Consider the following 24,238-nt stretch of genomic DNA (forward strand, 5'->3'; position numbering starts at 1 on the left):
TCTACCCCATTTCTACTTTCTAACCTAATTTGTTTTCCCTTATTCTCATATAAAATTTTTCTGTTTATATATTTTTATTATAAGATGCCTCAGATCTTTTCTGGACTGAAATTATTTATAGATAAATAAAACAGATACAGTAATCCTTTAAGTTAGCTAGATAAATATACAAATATTCTTGTATACAAAGTACATAGCAATAGTTAGCAACTTGCAAATGGGTTGTGTGTCTAATTATTTTTTGCTAAGATTAGGTTTATAACCCAAAATGTTGTCTAATAGGAACTGTCAAGGTGCTTACCCAGAACACAGGAGCTCATTTAACCTAAATATAGCTATAAAACTTAAGAGTAGTGTAGACAGTGACTGCCATTTGCAACTCAAATTTTGATAGAAAATGTGTTGAGTTCCAGTGGAAGAAAATTAAGAATATATTGCTACCCGTGGTTTAAACTCCCAACCCCTCCCACTGACGTCCCAGGAGTGAGATCTTTCCTAGATCTTCTGTTCCATAGCCTGCCTGCCTTCCAATGACACTATCAGGGATGCTGGTGGCAGTTACTGCCATATGACCATATATTGAGAGTTGGGGGCCTTTAGTACTTCCAGGGGGCTCAGGGTCTGAAGAGGTGATGGAAACTTGATATGCCTTTGTTCAGCTGTCGTGGCAGGTCCTATATCATTATGAAGTTGTGAAAAGGGCTTGGAACTTCTGGGAGGATGGCTGTTGAGGCTTCTGATTATAGGCGTGAAGGAGGGACTTTCAAGTAGATCAACTGGAAAAACAGGGTCTAGTAGGGCCTGAAACCTCTTTTCTCCCATCCTTTGTGGTATCCTCCGTTTGCTAACATTCATATTTATTCAAGCCCACCATGGTGGGGTCACTAAAAATATGAGTTAACCCCACTGACACCAGTTTCTCTAGTCAGCTGCTTAGTCAGTGGCTTTTTTCCCCTCCCTCCCACTGAGGTCATTCATTTGCAACTTAGTCATTAACTCCCTAGTTGTGATTTTCCCCTTACTATGTTTTCCATTCTGGTAAGTTCTCATAAAGTACGTGGGATTTTTTAGAGATGATTTTTTTTTTCTCTGTTACATATTCTTTAATTTACATATTCTTTAAAACGTAGGTTTTTTTTGTCTGTCTGTCTGGGTTTTTGGATTAGTCACTCTGATTACTGAGGATCCCTTTCTTTAGACTCAACACTGAATTAAACCTACATTAGGGAGACCAGCAAGAAAAGAAGAGCCTAGTTACCCTGATTAGAAGATTTAAAAAAAATTCCCTTTTAACCACAGAACTCCTCCACTGGAAAGGATTCTGAAAGAAATGAAGAAAGCCATCAGAAATGAAGTCAGTATCCTCATGGCTTTCTGTTGAGTGGTCTGGAGATTTATTACTGCAGTTCCTTGGAATGACACGGTGCGGGGTGCCTGCTGCAGTCATCCATCAGGTTGAAGAGGCACTTGACGAAGACGAGAAGGAGATGCTTCTCTTTTTGTGCCGGGATGTTGCTAGAGATGTGGCCCTACCTAATGTCAGGGACCTTCTGGATATTTTAAGCGAGAGAGGTAAGCTGTCTGCCATGGGCTTGGCTGAGCTGCTGTACAGAATGAGGCGGTTTGACTTGCTCAAACGGATCTTGAAGATGGACAAAGCTGCCGTGGAGGCCCTCCTGCTCAGGGACCCTCACCTTGTTTCGGACTATAGGTAACTCATCACCTCTTCCTGAGGCTGGAGCGGTGGGAGGGAGTGAGGCAGCCCAGACTCTGTGAATGGTAGAAGTAAGGACAGAAAGAAAAGCAGCCACATTCCTTTCTTTATCCACTGATCCAAGTGTCATATGATGTAGCTTCATTCTTTTGAACTCTTTGGATTTTTAGAATGTGTTTGTTTCAAGGAATTGTGTAGAAGATCATACTAGAAATGCAAGGGACAGATGGTGTGTGTTTGCCTGAAGGATAGAATGTCAAGAAATAAAGAGAGATAGGAATGACTAAGAACGACCTAGTAATTCTTGCCGACTTCTAACTGTGAGATTTGCAGTGGTGTTTGTTAGCTACTTTTCAATGATGTCAGAACCTGGCAATTTTTGGGTGCTGAGAAAGGAAACAAGTTTGACAGAAACTTAGTACTTTCGTAGAGCTCCATGTTCCTTCCTGAATTCTTGTTGGTTCTTGCCTGCTGAGGAAGTTAGTTAAGGTGGCCTCCCTTCCTGTCAGTTCCCCATATCCTGACAATCTAAATTAACCATAAAGTCACCAAAAGTTGGAGTCAACTCAGAGGGAACTAACAACAACAAAAAGCCCCTTTCAGTTGAAAGAGGGAATGACTGCTAGAATCTGCTTTAGTTCAGACAGTCTGAGTTGTTCCTTCTTGCTGTTCAGATAGTACTGTCTTATGGGCTCAGAAGTCACTGGAAAGGCTGTGTTTCTAGAGAAAAGGAAGAGAACTTGTAACTTGCAATTGGTGTTTTCCTTTTCCTCCAGACCACTAGCCTTTAGTTATATTACTAATGTATATTTACAGATGATGTATGTTATCAAGAAATATATTAAAGAGACCTGAATGAACTGCAGGCTTTGGAAAGTGTATCAGATTTGAGGTCAGAGGGTCTGTTTGAAGCCTCAAACCTACCAATTACAGGCCATGTAGACTGAACCAGTCACTGACATCAATTGAGCCTTAGTTTTCCTACTTGTAAAGCTAAGAATAATGATACTCAACCTCACAAGGTTGTGGTGAGGACCAGTTGTGATAATTTATTATGTGAAGTACTTTTTAAAACTGTGAAGCACTTGCAAATGCTAGGGTTTATTATTATTATTGTTGTCATTGTTATTCTTGATCATCTTCCACCCATCCAACATTATATAATGTCAGTAATCTTAAAAATTTTTGAGAGCATTAACTTACCTCAATGAATAAGTTAGGGAACTCTCTCCATTTTCTGTTTCTTTGCTATGGTGAGTGGAGATTGTTTCTCAGGCCCTTTGGTCAGAGAGGCTGGGCAGATGAAGGAGAGAGCTAGGTTCCTTCGTTCATCTGTTTAGTGGGCTTTATGTGGGTCGACATATACCAGGAGTTTTGGTAAGCTCTAGGGAAAAATGAGTGAAGAATCTCCCATCCTCAGGAGTCTTAGGGTCTAATTGGGGAAATGGTCTTCTAAGCAGTGTGATTACAGTATAATGGTAATAACGCTAATTACTAGGTCTCCTAAGAGACCTAATCAAGTGTAAAGGTACCTACAACTGGGACAGAGGTGAGTGAGCAAGGAAGGGCTTTCTGTACAAAGACATTTATAGTCAGAATCCTCATCACCCAGGTGCCTTTCACCCTTTGAGTTCAGGACTAGGACAGGATATCCCAGGTGTTTCCTTGCTTTAGAATCTTGCTGCTCAAACTGTGGTCCCTGGATCGGCTGCCACATTGGCATCACCTGAGAGCTTGTTAGAAAAGCAGAATCTCAGGCCCCACCCTAGACCTACTGAATCAGAATATCCATTTTAACAAGATGCCTAAGTGACCTGTGTACACATACAGATTTGAGAAGCTCTGCCTTAACATTACCATGGACTGCATCAGCTGTATATCTTGGGCTGAAGCTTCTAGGGAATGGGATTAATCCAGAGTTAACCAGGTGTTGAGTATATTCCTGGTTAGTATTACACCTTCTCTTTGGAGTAAATGACTGTTAAACAGAGAAGACAAAGTCATTTTGAATTCTATTTCTGTCTTTCATGTTACTCATTTAGGTTCTTAACTCATTTCACCATAACTGCTGGGGGAGTTGAGGGGATTCTTTAGGGAAGTTTTGTTCTCTTGTCGTTTTCAGAGCTGTTACTTGGGAAGAGAAGTCCCATCTTCTACTGAAAACAGGGGAAAGGAGAAGCTTCCTTTTTGAGGTCTTGTAAGGTCTTTTCTGGGGGCTTTTTGTTTTGTTGGGGGCACATTCACATGCCAAGAACCAGTGGGCAAGAAACAGCCTTTTAACCATTGTTGGCATAGGAGAGAGATGGGCTCAGTGTTCTCACTAGGACAGATACATGAATTTACTTAAAAAACTTTCTTTTTTTTGGTTTACAGGGTGCTGTTGACAGAGATTAGTGAGGATTTGGACAAATCCGACGTGTCCTCATTAATTTTTCTCCTGAGGGATTACACAGGCCGAGGCAAAATAGCCAAAGATAAGGTGACTTGTCTATTTCTGGTTCATGTTCCTAAGAGCCTCTGAGAAATTGGAGGCTACTCCTTACAGTACGAAGAGAGGGAGGCAGACACCTGAGCAGGGAGGCCCACGCAGGGGGTGAAGGCAGGAGGTGAGAAGAGTATGGGTTTTTCTATAATAATATTGATAGGAAGAAAACTGGTTTATTAATTGAGAGGAAATAGGGTAATATCTCCTAGTGTGGCCTTTAGTAGTTTTTTTCATCCTTGGATTTTATCCTTATTTCTGTAAAATCCATGGACCTGGTTTATACATCAGTTTTCTCCCTGGTTTGACAGATCACCTGGGGGGGTTAGGAAGACCCATCTGCTCATGCTGAGTAGAAATAGGTGAGAGATGCTGTTATACTGTCATCTTGTCTCCCTACTGCCATCTCTTTTTCCTCGGTGAGTCAAGGTCAGTGTGAAGGCTGCCTGTGGAGGCGGGGGTAGGGGAAGGTCTTTGTGACCAGTATATCTGCCAGTATATCCAGGGAATGGCAAAAGTAGAGATTTGGGGTTGAAAACTAGGTGAGATTGATCATTCCAGGGATGTTGTTATTGCTGGAAGAGTATTTAAATTCCATTTGGCCCTACGTTGTATTGCTGACCTAAGGACAGGCCAGGAAAAGCTTGGGTCTCTCTTATGAAAATAGGTCCTTAGTGGTTGTGCTGCCTCTAAGGACTCCGTAAGCCATTGCTTAAGAGTTTCCTTATGCACTATAATGATTGCAGTTTTGTTTGTGAAATCTGTATGCACCACCATTAAATGTAAAATGGAAAGGAAAATGCAAAAGAGAGCTTCTTTTTTGAGGTTTCCTGACCAACTTCTCTTCCAGTCATTTGTATGTACTTAATTGTGATTATTGTTTTTTAAAATAAAGACAGTACTTTATTTATTCGTAACACAGTGACCAAATGTTAGACAGAAGGGAAGTAAAACTAAAAGCAATGCCTTTTTCTGAAATGTAGTCCTTTCACAATTCCTGTGGCCCAGGATGAATGAGTAATGAAAAATACCCTAGCCCTGTTAGACCTTTGACCCCCTAAGTCAGATGAGTTGGAATGTCCAGCATCAATCAAAATATTTTAAGAACTTGAACACTGTATAATTGGAATTTTTCTCCCAAAATCTTTTTCCCAGCTGTCTTCTTTCTCCCTTTTACGGAGAAGCCCTTAGAGTTTTTCAGTGGAATACCAGCCTAGAGAATTTTGTTTTTAGGCTGCTCTCACGCATACTACTCCTTGATGACACAAAATGGCCCATGTGTCTGTCCCAACCTAGATACCATTTGGTTACCAAAAGACTTACCACCACCTCTTTTCTGAGTAAAATCCTGAAGGGCCATTTGCTCATGGTCTTAAAACTAAAAAAAAACCAAACCTGGGGCTATCGAGTTGATTCTGAATCATTAGCCACCCTATAGGACAGAGTCGAACTGCCCCATAGGATTTCCAGGGAGCAGCTGGTAGATTTGAATTGCTGACCTTTTGGTTAGCAGCCGAGCTCTTAACCATCACACCACCAGGGCTCCGCTCATGGTCTTAGGCACACTATAAAAGAGATGTCCTCCTTAGCATCACTGAAGGGTGCTGAAGGGTCTCATCTTGTCACATTTTCTTGTTATTATAAATCATATTGCCTGAGGTTTGCATTTGTGCCTTCATAGTCAGCTCTACTGACATTTATTTCTTGTTGGTGGTTCTCTTAGAGTTTCCTGGATCTTGTGGTTGAATTGGAGAAACAAAATCTGGTTGCTCCAGATCAATTGGATTTACTAGAAAAATGCCTAAAGAACATCCACAGAATAGACCTGAAGACAAAAATCCAGAAATACAAGCAGTCTGGTAAGAATTTTTGCCTGTCATTGGTCTAAAGAAAGTACCTTGTGCATATTTGGTATAATTGGTAAAGATTCATTTGTTGAATAGGTGAATGGAATGGAACCTGAATGTCCACAGCCCCACTAGTTTATGGCTGAAGAGCATATCCCTTCATATCCTTCATATCTCAGATCTGCTGGTTCCATAGCCTCATGCCCATGACCCTGGAGCCTCGACCCGCTGCAGAATTCCCCAAGCAATTCGTGACATTCTTGGCCTTCAAGGAGTCAGCACCCCCATTTCCTGCACAGACTATGGAGGAGCTGTGGGCATTTAGTGCTTTTACAGTGTGTGCTGAGTCCTGCTGCTTTTTGGCATGACCACCATTCAACTCTGGGTGATATCCTCTTAGTGGGGTCCCATTGCTGCCCTGCATATGTCCCTGGTTTCACACAGCCCCCTCATGGAAATGGGCATCTTCAATGTCTGCTGATAACTCCTCTTTCCATAAAGGGACCAGGCTCACATTGGCCTTTCCTATCTCCCCATTGCTCCCCCATTGTCTTTTAGCCTCAGCCTCAGCTTGGGCTTTGTTAGCAGCCCACTGCCATTATAGAGTCACAGCCTAAAGTGTGTGGCTGAGACCCAGGGGTCTAAAAGCCTCCCTCCCCCTACATACTCCTCAATGTCTGTTAAAGGGATAAGAACAGGACTAGCATTTTAAGCTCATTCTTAATGACATTTGATGATCTGGTATTTTAAATTCAGTAACGTACCTGGGTTGCTATGAGTCGGAATTGACTCGATAGCACTGGGTTTGGTTTTGGTTTTTTAAGGTGACTGAAAAGTTTAGGGTATTTTGAAAGATGGTGTCTTTTCAGTATGATTGTTTCTGAAAAGTGGTTGACCTTGGACTGAGCCATTGTTGAAGATTCATTTGAAAATAATTTGTAAATCTTAACTCAGTATGCCTCTTCTGCCTACAGCTCAAGGAGCAGCAGGAACAAAATATGTAAATGCTCTCCAGGCATCTCTCCCAAACTTGAGTCTCAAGGAACCTACATATAACTTAGGGGTGAGTCTGGAGCAACTGTATAGAATTGCAGCATGAAAAGGTTTCAGAGCTTTACTAAAAATATACATATTCTGAAAGAATGTACTTCATTTAGTATCCGAAAAAATTATAATACAAACGTGCCGTTGTTTTTAAATATATGTGTAATTTCTTGTGATTACAAAGCTAATACATATTCATTGAGCTAATCTGGAAAATAAATCACCCATAATCTCACTACTCAAAGACAACCACTGTTAATATTTTGGTGTATTTTCTTCTAGTCTCTGTCGTATGTGTATTTACATGTGTGTCTACATGTACAGTTGAATATTTTTTTCATTGTTCAATTGTTCCTGTCAAAATTTAACTTCTTAAAAGTAGGACATGGCCGTGGACAAAAAAGTTCAAAATGTACTCAAAGGGCTTTTTTTTTTTTTAATTAACTTTTATTGAGCTTCAAGTGAACGTTTACAAATCAAGTCAGTCTGTCACATATAAGTTAATATACATCTTACTCCTTACTCCCACTTGCTCTCCCCCTAATGAGTCAGCCCTTCCAGTCTCTCCTTTCATGAAAACTTTGGCAGCCTCCAACTCTCTCTATCCTCCCATCCCCCCTCCAGACAGGAGATGCCAACACAGTCTCAAGTGTCCACCTGATATTATTAGCTCACTCTTCATCAGCTTCTCTCTCCCACCCACTGTCCAGTCTGTTTCATGTCTGATGAATTGTCTTCGGGGATGGTTCCCGTCCTGTGCCAACAGAAGGTTTGGGGACCATGACCGCCAGGATTCCTCTAGTCACATCCAGACCATTAAGTATGGTCTTTTTATGAGAATTTGGGGTCTGCATCCCACTTATCTCCTGCTCCCTCAGGGGTTCTCTATTGTGCTCCCTGTCAGGGCAGTCATCGATTTCAAAGGGCTTTTAAAAGTATGTGTTCCTCCTGCCGCTATAATGGTGACACCAGATCCTTTCCCAGAGATAGGTCTTGTTAACCAGTTTCTTCTGTAACCGTCCAGAGATAGTCTATGCTCATAATATCATTTTTGTTTTTTCCTTTTGTGCAACTGGTAGCACACTATGCCCACTGTCCCAATCAGGTTTCTTGGAAACTGTTCACATAATTCATGTGCAGCTGTCTCTATTTAATTATTATTTTAATAATTGTACATGGTTCCATTTTCTAGATGTATCATGGTGTGTTTAACCCTTTCTTTGCTGATGTGTATTTAGATTGTTTCCAAAGTTACTACAAACAATGCTACAATAAATATCTTTGTACTTAATGCTCTGTGCTTTGTTTTTTTACTGAGCTTATTTTAATGATTTCAGCAAAAGTTTTTTTTGTGATTGAGTGATGAAAGATTTCTTTCTGGTTTATAAATATATATATCACATAGTTACTTTTGCTGGTTACGTTAGCCATAGATAGTACAAGGTATCATTAGAATTATTCTTTTATTAACCTTTTGTCTTGAGAAGATAAGTATTAACATAACCTTATCCTTGTATAAAGGTATGTGGAATCTGTAATGCAGACTTAGACCAGAGTGCAATTTCATGGTTAAATTATAAACACTTCGATAAAAGTGTGTGATGAAAACATTAACTACCCTTGTAGTATAAGTGGTTTCTTGGAGAATGTAAACTGCAAGAGACACCTGTGAGCAATAGAATTTCAGAGCAGAAATGGATGTTATGGGTTATATTGTCCAACTTTCTTATTTAACGTGTAAGGAAACTTAGGCCTAAAGAGCATTAAGTGATTGTTCACCTCTAATTACTGGCAGAGCTGGGCCTGGTCCATGCTCCTTCCACTATACCATGATATATTTAATAAACTACGTATTGGTCACATTGTTACTTTGGTATATCTTCATTTTTTAAGAATCAAATCATGAACAAGATAGATTTTGGATTCAGATCAGATTTTCTGTGCTTTCTCTACTATTGTCTGTCTAATATAAGTTATACTGTTATTCTTAGTTAAAAGCCTGCCATGCTGTTGTCTATTTTGTAAATGAAGATAAACCTGTATACTGCCTAAGTAGTCTATTTGGAACCCATGTGCTCTGTGTATAATTTTCTGTTTAATTTGCCTATATTTAATCTGTGACCTTGATCATTCATTCATTTAGTAGGCAGGCACTATGTATGGTACGTGAATTGTGAATTTCTCACAAGATTTAGGAGCCGAATACCTGAGTGTTAGCTCATACAAGGCTATAAAAATGCTTTCAAAATTACAGTAGCGTTAAATGACATATGATTCCAACATGGATTGAATTATTTTCCCCCAAACGTGTGTATCAACTTGGATAGGACATGATTCCCAGTATTCTGTGGTTGTCCTTCATTCTGCGATTGTAACTTTATGTTCAAGAGGATTAGGGTGGGATTGTAACACCTTTACCAGGTCATATCCCTGATCCAGTGTAAAGGTATTTTCCCTGGGATATGGCCTGCACCACCTTTTATCTCTCAAGAAAGGGAGGCAAGTGGAGAGTTGGGTACCTCATACCACTAAGAAAGCAGAGCTGGGAGCAGAGTGCATCCTTTGGACCTGGGGTCCCTGTGCAGAGAAGCTCCTAGTCCGGGGGAAGATTGATAAGAAGGCCGACAGAGAGAGAAAGTCTTCCCTGAAGCTGATGCCCTGAGTTTGGACTTTCAGCCTACTTTACTGTGAGAGAGTAAACTTTGTTAAAGCCGTCCACTTATGGTATTTCTGTTATAGCAGCACTAGATGACTAAGACAGAATTTGGCACTGAGAGAGTAGGGCGCGGCTCTAATAGATACCCAAAATGTGGAAGCAGCAGCAGCAGAGAACTTGCAGTGGCAGAGAAGCAGCAGCAGCAGAGCCAGGAGACCAGCGCCAGACAGCACTGAAGCCAACCCATAGAAAGAGAGAGCTGAGCGCCTGTGTGCAGAAGGCTTCTTGGCGGAGTTTGGTGCCTCCTGGGAGGAGTGGAGCTAGGCTCGCCGACCCACGGAGCAAGAGAGTTGAGTGCCTTTTTGCAAGAGGCTTTCTGGTGGAGTGGGGTGCCTGCAGGCACTTATCGGTGGAGCTACAGAGCTTTGGAACTCTTGCCCTAACAGGGCAGTTGCGGGCGTGAGGCCCAACGGCTGAGAGGCCACAGGAAGCAGAAGCTGATGAGACAAGGAACACAAGAAGCTAAGCTGCCTCAGTCTCAAAAGGTATGGATGGCCAGGATCTCTGGGGTTTCAAAGGGTGGAGCCATGGCATCTAGTGTTTCTAAGGGTGGAGTCCCCACTCAGATGGACTAGGAGAACAGTGTGCCTAAAGCTGAGGGCGCAGAGTTGCTGTCTCAGTGGGCCTGGAAGGCAGAGCTGAAGCTCAGGGCCGAGGGGCCTTTACTCAGAATCCAGAGGGTATGGCCAATACCTAGAATCCGGAGGGCAGGGCCATTGTGTAAATGGTCCCAGAGAACAGAGGGTTGTTTTCAAGCCCTCAGGGCTAATATAAAGTGTTCTGCTCACTTGCTTGATGCCTGTTATCCCTTCTTTTCCTCCAGTTTTTCCCATTTGTAATTGAAATGTCTAGCTTTTGCCTGTTCTGCCGTTATACCTTTGGAAGCAGATAACTTGTATCCTGGATTTCACAGATGAAGAGGACTTTTTGGATTTTGGACTTGGAGTTAAGACTTTTGCTATATGATGGAATGAATATGTTATATTGCAAGGATATGATTTCCTTGGGGGGCAAAAGGGTAGAATGTCATGGATTGAATTATGTCTTCCAAAAAACATGTGTATCAACTTGTTTAGGACATGATTCCTAGTAGTCTGTCATTTGTTGCCCTCCATTTTGTGATTATAATTTTATGTCAAAGAGGATTAGGGTGGAATTGTAACACCCTTACCAAGTCACATGCCTGATCCAATGTAAAGGGAGTTTCCCTGGGGTGTGGCCTGTACCACCTTTTATCTCCTAAGAGATAAAAGGAAAGGGAAGCAAGCAGAGAGTGGGGGATCTCATACCACCAAGAAAGCAGTGCTGGGAGCAGAGCGTGTCCTTTGGACCTGGGGTCCCTGCGCAGAGAAGCTTCTATTCTGGGGGAAGATTGATGAGAAGGCTGACAGAGAGAGAAAGCCTTCCTGTGAAGCTGACGTCCTGAGTTTGGACTTGTAGCCTACTTTACTGTGAGAGAATAAACTTCTCTTTGTTAAAGCTATCCACTTGTGGTATTTCTGTTATAGCAGCACTAGATGACTAAGACAATACTGTAAAGTGAAAAATTTGCGTGACTCTGCAATATAATGCTTTTTAAATCTACCTTCGATTTGATCTTACTCTCTTTAATAATATGTGAAAGTGAAATATGTCCTTGTGGGGAACCAAGTTCTCTCTATAGTGATTCGCCTCTGGCCAAGTGAGTGATTATTAGTGACAAAAGCAATTTACATGTTTTTCTGTAATTTAGACACACAAATTTAGCAAGTCACAGCTTTACAAATAGTGTACTTTTTTTTCTTTTGGCTAGGGTAGCTTCAGAGGAGAACTGTCATTTGAAAGCTGAGTGTATCAGATGGTTGACAGTATATGCTATGTGTACCTTACAAAGGACCTGTCATCTGAAAAGAGAAAGGGTCTGTTTCAATCTTTCATTTTCTGATTAATCCCACTCTAACCCTCAGAAGTGGTACCTGATTATCAAGCATCAAGCCCCTGTGTGGCTTATGTATGCTTAACTAGGCAATTTACAGAAAAACAGTAACTGGGCATTGATTAAGCACTTTTGGTGTACTAGGCACTGTGCTAGGTGCTTTGTGTACATTCAGTCTTCACAATAAATCTATAAGATAGATGATATTATGCTCATTTTGGCGGTGAAGAAATAGACATAGAGAGGTAGATAACTTGCTCAAGATTATGTCACTAGTAAGTGGCAGGGTCAAGATGCATAGCCAGGTTTGTATGGGTGAGAACTCCCACTCTTAACGATTCTGTTCTTTGCCTCAGTGTTAAAAGGAGCAGGCTGACTATCAATCTCACGTTCTAAGAGCCTGTTCTAACTTGGAGCTATTATAGCATCTATACTATACCATAGAATCTGATTTTATTGAGCTGTTTGAAACATTGTGATATGCTGGTTTAACATATTTATACTTTCATTGTCTTTTTACTTTTTAAAAAAAGAGTCGCCTTGCTCTTTGGCTACATAAAATGGGATTTATGGAGTTAATGGCTCTTGCTAGTACTCAGATAATTTAACTGTGAATGTGATATTTTGATTTTTTTTTTTCTGGGTAAGAAGCCTATTGAGGTATTTAAAGAGGTGTTATAGAGTGTGCCTCTGAAAAAACAAACAGGGAGTGTGACCTTGTTGTTTTTATTTGAAGCTACAGAATGGAAGAAATAAAGAACAAAGAATGGTTGCAGGACAACTTGGCATTCAAAGTAAGTCTAACTTTCTTCATATTCATTCTTTATAAATGCTTGATGATTTAAGTACAAAATGTTGCATTTTTAGAGTTTCCATTTCCTTTACCTGCATATTTTAAATGTTGCCATATCTTTACATATTCTAATTAAACTCTTAAAAAGAAGATAAACTCAAAATTATTCGTTGACACTTCTAGTTATCTATTGAATAAGCTTGTTTAAATTTAAACACGGCCTTACTCCATCAGCTCTAAGACCAGGCCATAAACATTCACCAAATATCTAGTAGCAAGAAGAAGAAAGGTTAATAGGCTCTTGTTTCATAGCCCACTTAATACATCTGGATACTCTACAGGTGACATGCCCTCACTACCCCCCCCCAAAAAAAGAAAGAATACAATAAAAACTAGCTATTTCTGTCCATATGATCTCTTTCCTCTCTCAAAACGTCAGCACTTTACCCCATAATGTTTTCTTAAAGCCTGTTTCTTTTGCTTGTCTTGGGTCCTCTCTTCGAAGTGAGGGCAGAGACTCAGTCTATACCACAGGGCAGATGATTTGGGCTTCAGAACTCCAGGAAGCAAGAATTGATAGGCAGGTCAGGAGGGCTTCAGTTTGATGAGAGGTTTGGGATTTGTCCTGTGTGCTGTGGGGGATCACAAACAGGGCAGTGTTCCAATGAGAGCCTTCTCCCAGTAACAAGTCCCTTGCCAGTATCTTAGGACTCAGCCTCCATATTGTCTGTGTATACCTGGAGACAGAGAAGCATTTTGCCCACATTAGCCAGATGGCACAGCTTGTGCCTGCCACTCCCTACCTAATAATCTGCTCTCCAGTAAAAGCTGTTCAGAAGTGAATTAATTCCTGAAGTGTCAACATGTTTCTTAAAACACTGGTGAGGTAGTGAGAATCAGCATTCTGAGAGCTGTTTGAAGGGCAAATAGAAGACCTGGTAGGTCTGGATCGGAATTAAAAGCACAGCCGATGTTTTCTGTTACACTCCCTGATGGCAGCTTTTATTTGATCATAATTATATAGGTGAGGTGAGTGAGGCTGCCAACACTGCCTGGTAATCTGTTAGGAGTGCTAGTTACCTGCTTTTACCTGGGCTTGGTTTATTTACTAATAAAAGAAAAAGCATTCTGAAAACTTGGCCTTTATCTAATAGTTGTTTAAAACGATCAAAGCAAGTATTCATATTTATTTGGTCTTCCAAATAGATTTCAACTGAATGATGATGGTGATGATACCTACAGTTCATTAAGCTCTTGTTAAGTGCCTTAAACTGAACTAGGCATATTACATAGATTATTCGGTGTTTTTTCTTTTTTGTTATATAAAAATACATGATTGCTAAAATATATACAGAAAAGTGAAATTTCCTCTTAATTCCAACTATCAGAAATAGCCACTATTAATGTTCAATTTATATACCTCTGAGTTCTTACATTTTAAAAAATATGTATGTAAGTTTACATGTACAAATATATGTTCTTAAGTACCTGGGGTCAGTACTACACGTATTACTTAATAACCTTTTTTTTTTTTCCACTTACTATATCCTGCATATCCTTTCATGTGAAATACATGAAATTCTCCCTTATCCTTTCACCATGATTGGGTATTCCATTATATGCACCATAATTCATTTAACCAGTTTCATGTCGGTGGACTTTTAGGTTCTTTCTAGTTTGGGGCCGATATAACAGCCATTCAGTAAACATCCTTGACATATATTTTTGCATACTTGCTCTATTCTTTCCTTCAAATAAACTTCTTAAAATGGAATGATGACTCAAAGGGTATTGCCAGCTGCCCTTTAAAAATACTGTTTCAACTTATACTGCATTAGCATTTGAAAGAGCTCATTTCCCCAAAACCTTACCAGTACTGGCATTTTCTTTGCTGGTCTTTAAACATTACTTCTCATTCTTGCAACGGTCTTGTAAGGTAGAGTTTAGGATGTTCATCTTAAAGATGAAACTTTGAGACTTAAGGAAGTAAGTTACCTAAGATCACAGCGCTGGTCAGTGATGGTGCTAGGGTTTAAGCCAGCCCTTTATGGCTTCAAAACTGGTGATACTTCCGTCTCACCTCATTTTTATCTGATGAAATTTGCTTTCAGCTCTTCTACATTTGCCAGGCTCACTGTTCCCTATCTTTCCATTGCCATTTTATTTTATGATCTTGCAATATCACTGACTAAGCAAACATGGCCTATAAATAGCAAATACATGTAAACTTTCTCTTCTCTGCGATCTCTAAGACTGTTGCCTTTAAGTGTTATACACAGTTTCAGCACATAAGAAAGCCGTTGATACTGTGGGGTGGTGAAGTTAGTGGTTAAGAGCCACGGCTGCTAACCAAAGAGTTGGCAGTTTGAATCTATCAGCCACTTCTTGGAAACCCTATGGGGCAGTTCTACTCTGTCCTACAGTGTTGCTATGAGTCGGAATCCACCTGGTGGCAACAGGTTAGAAGTTATTAGATCCTTCCCATCAGGTTAAAGACTCATCAGTTGCCTGGCATTTATCCTAGAGAAGGTGAGAGAGAGGCTTCTTCTCATTTGCTATTTGCTATTTAAACAGTTTTTCTATATAACCCCTTTTTAGCATAAACCAAACCCAACCCATTGCCGTCGAGTTGATTCCAACTCATAGGGACCCTATAGGACAGAGTAGAGCTACCCCATAGGTTTCCAAGGAGTGGCTGGTGGATTTGAACTTCAGACCTTTTGGTTAGCAGCCCTAGCTCTTAACCACTGTGCCATGTTTTCTTATCAGTTAAGTTCTTCAGTGTGAGTATAGCTAGGAAAAGAAGAGTTAGTGGAAGAAAATAGGGGATGAGAACAGTTTGTGATATAAAGAAATTCAGCCAGCAGAGAGGGGGCTTAGTTTTCCTTCAGCTTTGTGAATGATTTGTCTCTCTTCTCCCAGGAGAACCAGTGAAGACGTCCGTTCAGGAATCAGGAGTGTTTTTGTCTCAGGTACAGAATGGTCTGATTTGTATTTGTACGTACACTATCTGCTGAGTACACTGACTTTTTAAAAATATCTGTCCATTAAGAATTCTTTGTTAGAACAATAGAATGCTGAGTGTTGTTCTTCTGAGAATGCTTTTACAGGGGAACCATGGATATCACAGAGAAAAGTGTTGAAGTGGATTCCATTAGTGAATTTTGGAGTGCAGGGAAATTCCAGTGTTGCACTTTGTCTCTCAGCTGAGTGATTGCTGAGCGTATAAGTAGGCAGTGACACTGAATCTTGATTTTTTCTGGAGTTTGCTTAGGCTGATAATTCTCCATAAGAAGAGGCTATAGAAGGCCTCTTTTTGTACTGGTTTTAGAAAGATATCACTTGTGTAACTTCTTGACGTCAGGTTACATATGACCTATCTTTTCTCTCCATTTCAAGTTTTCTATTCCGTAAAGCCAAGACATGTGGAAAGAGACTGCAATTTTCGTTAAACTTAAACTGATCATAAAATAGCTTGTGTGTCTAAAGTACACCACTCTAAAAAGGAAAAATGTTATACTAATGGGAAATGTCAGCCGTGATGACTTCAGGCTGTGTTTATTGAGCGACTGTCCTGCCAAAGGGATGTTTAAGGATATCCAAAAGAAGAGATGGTATGTGGGTGGGACCTTCCCGGAACAGAGCAGTATCCAGAGTCTTTAACACCCCCTGCTTTCCTTTCCAGCACATTCCTGAAGAAAGATACAGGATGCAGAGCAAGCCCCTAGGAATCTGCTTGATAATCGATTGCATTGGCAATGACATAGGTAGGTGTAGATGCAGGTTAACTGATGCCACCACAGTGAGTTCATGGCTTAGGCAGACTCTGTCATTCAGAGTGATCAACACTAGCTGCTGTTAACAAACCACTACAAAAATCTGTGGATCAATGCAACAAAGGTTATTTCCCACTCATGTCGCAGTGTAGTGTGGATTGGGTAGAGAGAGTTTTGTTCCGTGATCTTTCAGTGGCTCCATCATCTTTGGAGGCTTGGAGTCTTCTGCAGGATTCTCTGTATCTGATTGGTGGATGAAGGAAGAACAAGAGTACCTGGAGGATCTCACAAGAGATTTAGGGTCCGGACCTGAAAGTAATCATGATTTTACCCACATTCCATTGGTCAGAACTCATTCATGTGGCCCCATCTAACTGCAGGGGAAGTGAGAGAATTAGTCTACCTGTGTATTAGGAGGAAAAGAAATAGGCATTGGTGAACCCATAGCATTGTCTCTGCCACAGAGGCTTAGTTTATGAAAATTATTGAGCTTTGGTCTTGCCTTTCCATCCTGGATACTGCAGCAAGGAGAAGCCCTGGATATCAGAGGGGGGTGGAAGACTTTCTGGCTGTACGTATTGTCCGATGCCCCATCATTTCACCTAGATGGACTATGAAAGCTTTCCTGAGGATCACTGCAAATATGATAAATGTGTGTTCACTTAGAGAGCCTTAGGTATTGTCTGAGGAATGTATCAAGTAGTTTTGCCACCCTTTACTTTGTTGTTGGCCTGGGTCTGTTCTGTCCTCTTGTGTATGGCTATTGTTTAGTCCTGAATTGATTCTTTTGTTCAGTTGCTATTGGACGTCTGACTCAAACTGAATCACTGGTGATGCATCCAAAGAGAATGAAAACAACCTAGAGAAGTGTGATAACATTATGTTTAATAATTTATCTCTTCCTTGAGAAGATTGATCAATATTATTTCTAGCAGTTTGCCAACTTCTTAACATTTTTCTAGAATGAGTCAGGCTATCTTTTAGGGTCATTTAAATGTTACCAACAAGGAACTCTGGTGGCACAGTGATTAAGCACTTGGCTGCTACCCAAAAGGTTGGTGGTTCAAACTCACCAGCTGATCTGAGGAAGAAAGATGTGGCAGTCTGCTCCTGTAAAGATTACAGCCTTGGAAACCCTATGGGGCAGTTCTACTTTGTCCTGTGGGTTGCTGTGAGTCAGAATTGACTTGATGGCAGTGGGTTTGGTTTGGGCAAATATCATCATGGGGAGTTTTATGGGAAGAGAATCTAAGAGAAAATCAAATTAGCAAATATTAGGCTGGATTTCCCAGGATTTCAGATATGATCCTATTTTCTCATGCCCTGTTTTTGGTTGGATGTGAGAAATGCTGTCTCCTCAGCTACAGATAGGTGTTCTTTCTTTTTTAGTCATTGATACCCATATGAGAATGAGAAAATATTTTCTTAATGAGTCACTTCTGTTTTAAAACAGGTTATGTAACTGTCCTCCATTTTCTTTTGTTATCAGTTCTGTTTTATTCATCAGCAGGAAATTTCTTAATTGTACATGGAACTGGGTGTATCTTTTGTATTAGAAGAATCATGAAGGTAAAGCCATGATCTTCTGTGAATTGGCAAACCAAGTTATTTGTGGCTAAAATTCAGTGTCTGTGCTTGCTTTGCTTGTTGGGTTGTGGGCCTCTTGTAGGCGAGGACTGAATGCGTATTTGTGTTTTTCTGCAATTATAGCAATGTGATCAGAGTTGGGCCCTGAAATATAACTGTAGGGCTTGAATTATGGTTGTGCCTTGTCCTAACTTGTTATCTTGGGCAACTTATCTAGCCTGTGACTCAGTTTCTCTTCTGTAAAATGGGTTAATAACAGGACCTACCTTATAAGGTCATACAATACAACTTCATATCTGTAAAAGGCTTAGGACAGCACCTGGCACATTTTAAGTATTCACTAAATGTCAGCCAGTATTATTATTCTTTCTTTTTTTTTGTTTACTTTTAGTTGTGAACTACTAACTGAAAACTTACCACAGCTTCGTGCTTGGTACATGGAATCTAATCCCAGACAAGTGAGGAATCAGAGAACTTGGAGCCTGGGACCTGGGCTGGGTTCTGGGGTGTCCCCACAGGCTGTGGTACACTGGATGAAGGCGACAACCTGAGAGGGCTAACTTCTTGGGGAGATACCCAGGTGGATAGCTGGGAAGACCACTCTAACTGGCCATCAATATGAATGGGTTTGGCAGAGAAGGAGAATCTGAGTACAAAAGCTGGGGCGTGGGAGAGCAGACCAGACTTGATAGGAGAGTTTGAAGGGGAAGGTAGAATTGGAGGTGGAGCCTGAGACACCGTGCCTTTGGTCTGAGGTCTCAGCAGATACTGGCCTCAGGTGTGTTCATACATCGTACAGTGGCTGCTGATGAGTATGCATGTGGATCACAAGAATCAGAACGGTGTGTGTGAGGAGCAGGTCCTTCCCAGTCATGTATAATCCTTTCAAGTTCAATATCTCGAAGGTGGAGTGCTGGATAAAAGTGGGTCTGGGCTACTAGAGGGTACCCCTGAATGCTTGTCACTGCCTGTCCACTGAGAGTCAGGGCTCTCTTGACTCAAGCTCTCCCTGCCCCTGGAAACAACATGAGTAACTGGTATCAAGGCCACTTATAAAAAACCCCAGGCTCAGGTGGCCAATCAACAGATAAAAGACAGCAGCGTCCACTTTTACTCCCACTGTGCTGCAACTTTCATCAGTTGAAGGGTCCTCAATGCACTTGACAGCCCTCCTGAGACTCAGAGAAGCAGAAGAGAATAAGAAGTGGAGAGACATGGTCTCCCTTTCTCACACCATCCCTCTAGGCCTCCAGCTTCTCATTTTTCCATTTCCTTCCTGGCAGTGGGACTCAGGGCCTGGAATCCTGCCTTGGTGGACCCTTGTCTTTCTGAATAGGACTCTTCACTCCCATCTCTTAGAGTGATTATGCAGTTTGCTCTGTCTCTTCCCTAATGAACTTTGTCATCTAGTTAATACTGAACATTTGGGAGGAGTGTATGAGTCAGGTAATAAACAAGCAAACAAACAAGATAATTGCTAGCTGGAATAAGGTCTCTGAAACTGTAAAAATGGAGTGGCTGAGGTGTCTGACCTCCTCTAACTTCACAAGGGGGGAAGGAGAATCAAGATCAACAGCCCAAGGTTGATTCCTGTGAGGCAGAGGTCAAACATACGTCCTTTTTCCAACCTTTTTACCAATTCTGACACCAACTGTCCCTCCCATGGCACTCCTTTTCAGGTGGGTTCAATAATTCACTGCAATGGCCACACAGAACTCACAGACCATACTCATCATTATGGGGTTTATTATGGAAGTCACAGGTTAAAATTCAGGTTCAGGAACGCTCAGGATACAGTTCTTCCATCAGGACAGCCTCCTCTCAGCTGTGCCTGCAGGCACACTTTTCTGGCCCCTCGGCCTCTGGCCCCTCAGCCCAGCCTCTGCCCTGCTGGGGCAAGTGTTACAGAGCTCTTTTAGCTCTGCCAGTAAGTGCCTGGAGGCTCCCGACTCCACCAGTAAGCCTTCTGCCTGAAGGTGCTCAGTTTTCTTGCTCTTGGGCCAGAAAGCCCACCATAGCTGTCTCATGCCAGTCTTCTACTTTTGCTATCTCACACTGCTATCTCTTGCTGTCTTCCGTGTTAGAGCTCTGTCTCTCTGTCTCCTGGATCTAGGAAGTTCTCAGTGCAGGGACTCCAGGTCCAAAGGACGCACTCTACTCCTGGCTCTTCTTTCTTGGTGGAGGTGAGATCTCCCTCCCCTCTGGGATGGTTCCTTTTAAGGCTAGTGGGATGGCAAAACTCACCAATCCCTTCATTAGGTTTTGCACTGTCCCACTCCCGCAAGGATGCCATGCACCTTATTTACATTATTAGCAAGCTTTCTAATCCCCTTGGTGGGCAACAAGCACTTTATTTGCATAATCCCACCCAGTCATTTACGGTCGCTATGAGTCGGAATCAACTCGATGGCACTGGATTTATTTTACCCAGTCATTTGGTGGGAGTTACAAAGACTATGGCTATAAGGGCTATATTAAGTGATTCACTGCACTGCAGAAACTAACAGAGTAATATAAGACTATGCTGGGGGTGGTAGTCGTCAGAGTATAAAATTTATTAGAAGTCTACCACGTGCCAGGTACTTTGCTAATTGCTTTACATGGATTCTCACTTTTTCCTCATAAATAATGCTGTAAGGTAGGTACTGTTATCCTCACTTTCAAGGTAAGGGCATTGAGTCCACTGAACTACTTTTCCTAGCTTCTTTGAAAACTGATAGAGCTACAATTTGGAACCTTGATTCCAAAACCTAAACTTTTTTTTTTTTATAATTTTTATTGTGCTCTAAGTGAAAGTTTACAAATCAAATCAGTCTGTCACATATAAGCTTATATATACCTTACTCCATACCCCCACTTACTCTCCTCCTAATGAGTCAGCCCGCTCCCTCCTTCTAGTCTCTCCTTTCGTGTTGGTTTTGCCAGTTTCTAACCCCCTCTACCCTCTCATCTCCCCTCCAGACAGGAGATGCCAACACAGTCTCAAGTGTCCACCTGATACAAGTAGCTCACTCTTCATCAGCATCTCTCTCCAACCCATTGTCCAGTCCCTTCCATGTCTGATGAGTTGTCTTCGGGAATGGTTCCTGTCCTGGGCCAACAGAAGGTTTGGGGACCATGACTGCCGGGGTTCTTCTAGTCTCAGTCAGATCATTTAGTCTGGTCTTTTTGTGAGAATTTGGGGTCTGCATCCCACTGTTCTCCTGCTCCCTCAGGAGTTCTCTGTTGTGCTCCCTGTCAGGGCAGTCATCAGTTGTGGCCGGGCACCATCTAGCTCTTCTGGTCTCAGGATGATGTAAGTCTCTGGTTCATGTGGCCCTTTCTGTCTCTTGGGCTCATAGCTATCGTGTGACTTTGGTGATCTTCATTCTCCTTCGATCCAGGTGGACGAAACCTAAGCTTTTAACTATCTTAAATATAATGTAAATTTCATGTGGCTGGGGACTTTGTCATCTCTTCTACTATGTTGCTCCAGTACTTGGAACAGTGCCTGGCACATAACCAAACCAAACCAAACCAGTTGCCATTGAGTCAGTTCTGATTCCCGGCGACCCCATGTGTGTCAGAGTAGAAGTGTGCTTCTTAGGGTTTTCAATGGCTGTGACCTTTTGGAACTGGATCACTAGGTCTTTTTTCCAGGGCACCTCTGGATGGATTCTAACTGCCAACCTTTTAGTTAGTAGCCAAGCATTTAACTGTTTTGCACATAACCCAAAATAGGAGCTCAATAAATATTTGTTGGATGAATGAATGAAGAAACAAATTCTCAACAATGTTTCTTTTGTCTGTAGAATTTAGTAGACTCTCACACCTATCTTCTCCTCCTGTCCTCAAAAAGTTAGACTTTTGTCCCAAGAATATACAAGTCTCTCAAGCATTTATGGGTTTATTCCTTCCTTTATCCAATAAATGTTTATTGAGCACCTACTGTGTGCAAAGCACCACGGTTGGCCTTGTGTGGGAAAGCAAAGATGGAGACAATGCAGTGGAATCTGGTCTCAGAGCCATGTTGTGAACAAAGATAATTATTTTTTGGTGGCTGGCTCTTGAGAATCCTAATAGAAGTTAAACCCCTTCTAGATGCAGACATAGATGCTTAGGAATTTGGGGCTAGGTATCTCAGTTTGGTAGAATTTAAAAATAAGTCCTTGGTGTCAGTAACCTAGGAGAGCTAGGCCTGATGTTTTTGGTGATTGGCCATGCCCTGACAAATTATCAGGTCTTTTGATCTTGTTAGGAATCTAGAAACAAATGTCTTGTAGCACAGACAGATAGACTTGGGTCTTGGCTTGAATCTCTGGCTGTTTTGAGGCTCCCGAGTAAAAGATGGTATTTGTAGATTTTAAGAAGAGGCATTTTCTTCCCCCCTCTTTTTTCTCCCTTGCTCTTTCTGAAAAGCTTGAATATTTTTCTGTAGTTTTTACTGAGGCTAAGACTTGGGTTTTTCTAGCAGACATTACAAATTTCCTTTATAAATCTTACCTAAACTTCCCCTTCCAATAGAGTCATGAAAGCCAGAAGTGGATAGTGGTGCTGACTTGAGCTGCGGTGCTCCTTGGGGTTACCTGGCCTCCTTCTGTCCTTTTTCCTGTGGTGGAATGGGCAGGCAACCTGAATTGGTAGCATTTTTCTGCACTAACATTTGTAGGAAAATCTCAGCAAGGGAATGGATTACGGCAGCCACAGTGGCCTCTGCTCATGTCCCCCTTTCTCTGTGTTTCTTACGATGGTAAGAGGTACTGCGCACACAAGTGGTGAGTGGTATCTGAGGTGGTAGACGGCGGCTTTATTCAGGTGGCGCAGCAACCACGTGCTGCTTGCCAGCTGGAAAGCCAGCAAGATAGACCTTCCCCTCCTTGCTCTTGTGGAGTTAACTTACTTTTAAGGTTGGCTTCCTCCTTGAGTGTAAAAGTCTAGGTAGAAGGAAGACCCAGGAATCTGTGGTGGGGTGCTTTTTCTCTGGGCAGTCTTATTCTCTGAGACTCAGCAGCCCTTCACAGAAACCTAGTATTATTAATTAAATTTCCTATTAAATTAGAGTCACCCCCAAATTGTGCTACATAGCCCTTTTTTTTTTTTCACAGACAGCATAAATCTCATGTACAAATAAGAATTATAGGTTCACAATTCCTTATTGGAAGCTCTTGGGGCCAGATGTGTTTTAAAATTTAGAGGTTTTAAGAGTTTAGAAAGATGACATAGTATATATACTGTAATTGATAAAACACAGATGTCTAGGGCGGCATCCCATAAACAAATACAGTAATATTTCTGCAGCAAGGTAAATGAAAATTCACACTAAGTGGGATAGAAGTGGAAATTCACACCAAGGGGAATAGATAAAGATTACAGATAGCCTTTGTTCAGTTCAGGAAAGATTTTACCACACAGTGGATTGGGGAAAAACTTCAGGTTTTCAGAACTTTTACAGTTCTAGAGTTGCAAATAACGGGTCATAGATACCCAGGAGAATAAGGTGATTTTTGGCTGCCAGAGGTACCACAGAAACCTCTTTTAACATGAAGTTGACATGTTTATTATTGACATTATCCTCTCCTGATAAAAGCTAAGTCCAGAAGAAATCACTAGTAATCATTTGTGCTTAAGAAGAAGGTATTTAAAAAGTAGTTTATAATTTTGAGTGTATATGAATTGTCCAGTAAAGCCTTTTTGATTAGTCTATCAGAATAAATGAAAAGTTGGATTATACCAGCCTGTCACCACTGCGTACATTTCACCCTCCTTCTCTCTGTGCTCTTGTGGAGTTAACTTACTTTTAAAGTTGGCTTCCTCCTTGAGTGTAAAAGTCTAGGTAGAAGGAAGACCCAGGAATCTGTGGTGGGGTGCTTTTTCTCTGGGCAGTTTTATTCTCTGAGACTCAGCAGCCCTTCACAGAAACCTAGTTCACCAGCAACTCCTGCCTGAGGTGCCTTTTCTTTGCCCCCGTGTTTTCAGACCCCAGCTCAAATTATCCCTTTTCCACAATGCCCTCTCCATGAGTCTCAGTCCATACTGCTTTTCCATTCTCTGATCTCCTATTTTATCTAAAATCTACTGGATTACATGGCATTTAAGCTGTTGTTTTATTGGTGTTTATAAATTCTGCTTTGCCAGTAAGATTATAAGCTCACTGAAGGACAGAAACTGTTACATTGTATCCTATATCTTTGTTCCCCTGTTGCAGTGTTTCTTAAGTTAATAAGAGGTACTTTGTAACACTTGTGTTTTGGGAGCAAGTCAATTTGAGGAATGCTGCATAATATATTCCCTTCTCGAAGATTTGCAACGCATATTGGCCTATTAAAGGCTCTCAGAAGTCCTTCTGTAAAGAAACCTATTTATCCTTGTCAAGCTTGTATTTCCC

At 41.3% G+C, this 24,238-nt stretch overlaps 1 protein-coding gene across 7 annotated transcripts in view; it reads left to right on the forward strand.

Moving 5' to 3' along the window:
- The window catches only part of CFLAR (CASP8 and FADD like apoptosis regulator), a 48,595-nt gene that overhangs the window by 12,739 nt on the left and 11,618 nt on the right, over window positions 1-24,238 (forward strand). For 5 of the 7 annotated variants that reach the window (XM_049887817.1, XM_049887819.1, XM_049887816.1 and 2 more), the window contains exons 2-8: window positions 1,300-1,711; window positions 4,088-4,193; window positions 5,920-6,055; window positions 7,018-7,106; window positions 12,455-12,512; window positions 15,434-15,483; window positions 16,197-16,278. In XM_049887817.1, coding sequence (XP_049743774.1) covers window positions 1,350-1,711; window positions 4,088-4,193; window positions 5,920-6,055; window positions 7,018-7,106; window positions 12,455-12,512; window positions 15,434-15,483; window positions 16,197-16,278 — 883 coding nt within the window. In that variant the 5' untranslated portion in view covers window positions 1,300-1,349. Of the gene's footprint in view, window positions 1-1,299; window positions 1,712-4,087; window positions 4,194-5,919; window positions 6,056-7,017; window positions 7,107-8,425; window positions 10,289-11,595; window positions 11,702-12,454; window positions 12,513-15,433; window positions 15,484-16,196; window positions 16,279-24,238 lie in introns of those variants that run through there. The other 2 variants (XM_049887822.1, XM_049887821.1) reach the window with 2 other exon arrangements.

The sequence above is a fragment of the Elephas maximus genome, chromosome 6 (genome assembly GCF_024166365.1).
Source record: "Elephas maximus indicus isolate mEleMax1 chromosome 6, mEleMax1 primary haplotype, whole genome shotgun sequence".
In the NCBI taxonomy this organism is placed as follows: domain Eukaryota; kingdom Metazoa; phylum Chordata; class Mammalia; order Proboscidea; family Elephantidae; genus Elephas; species Elephas maximus.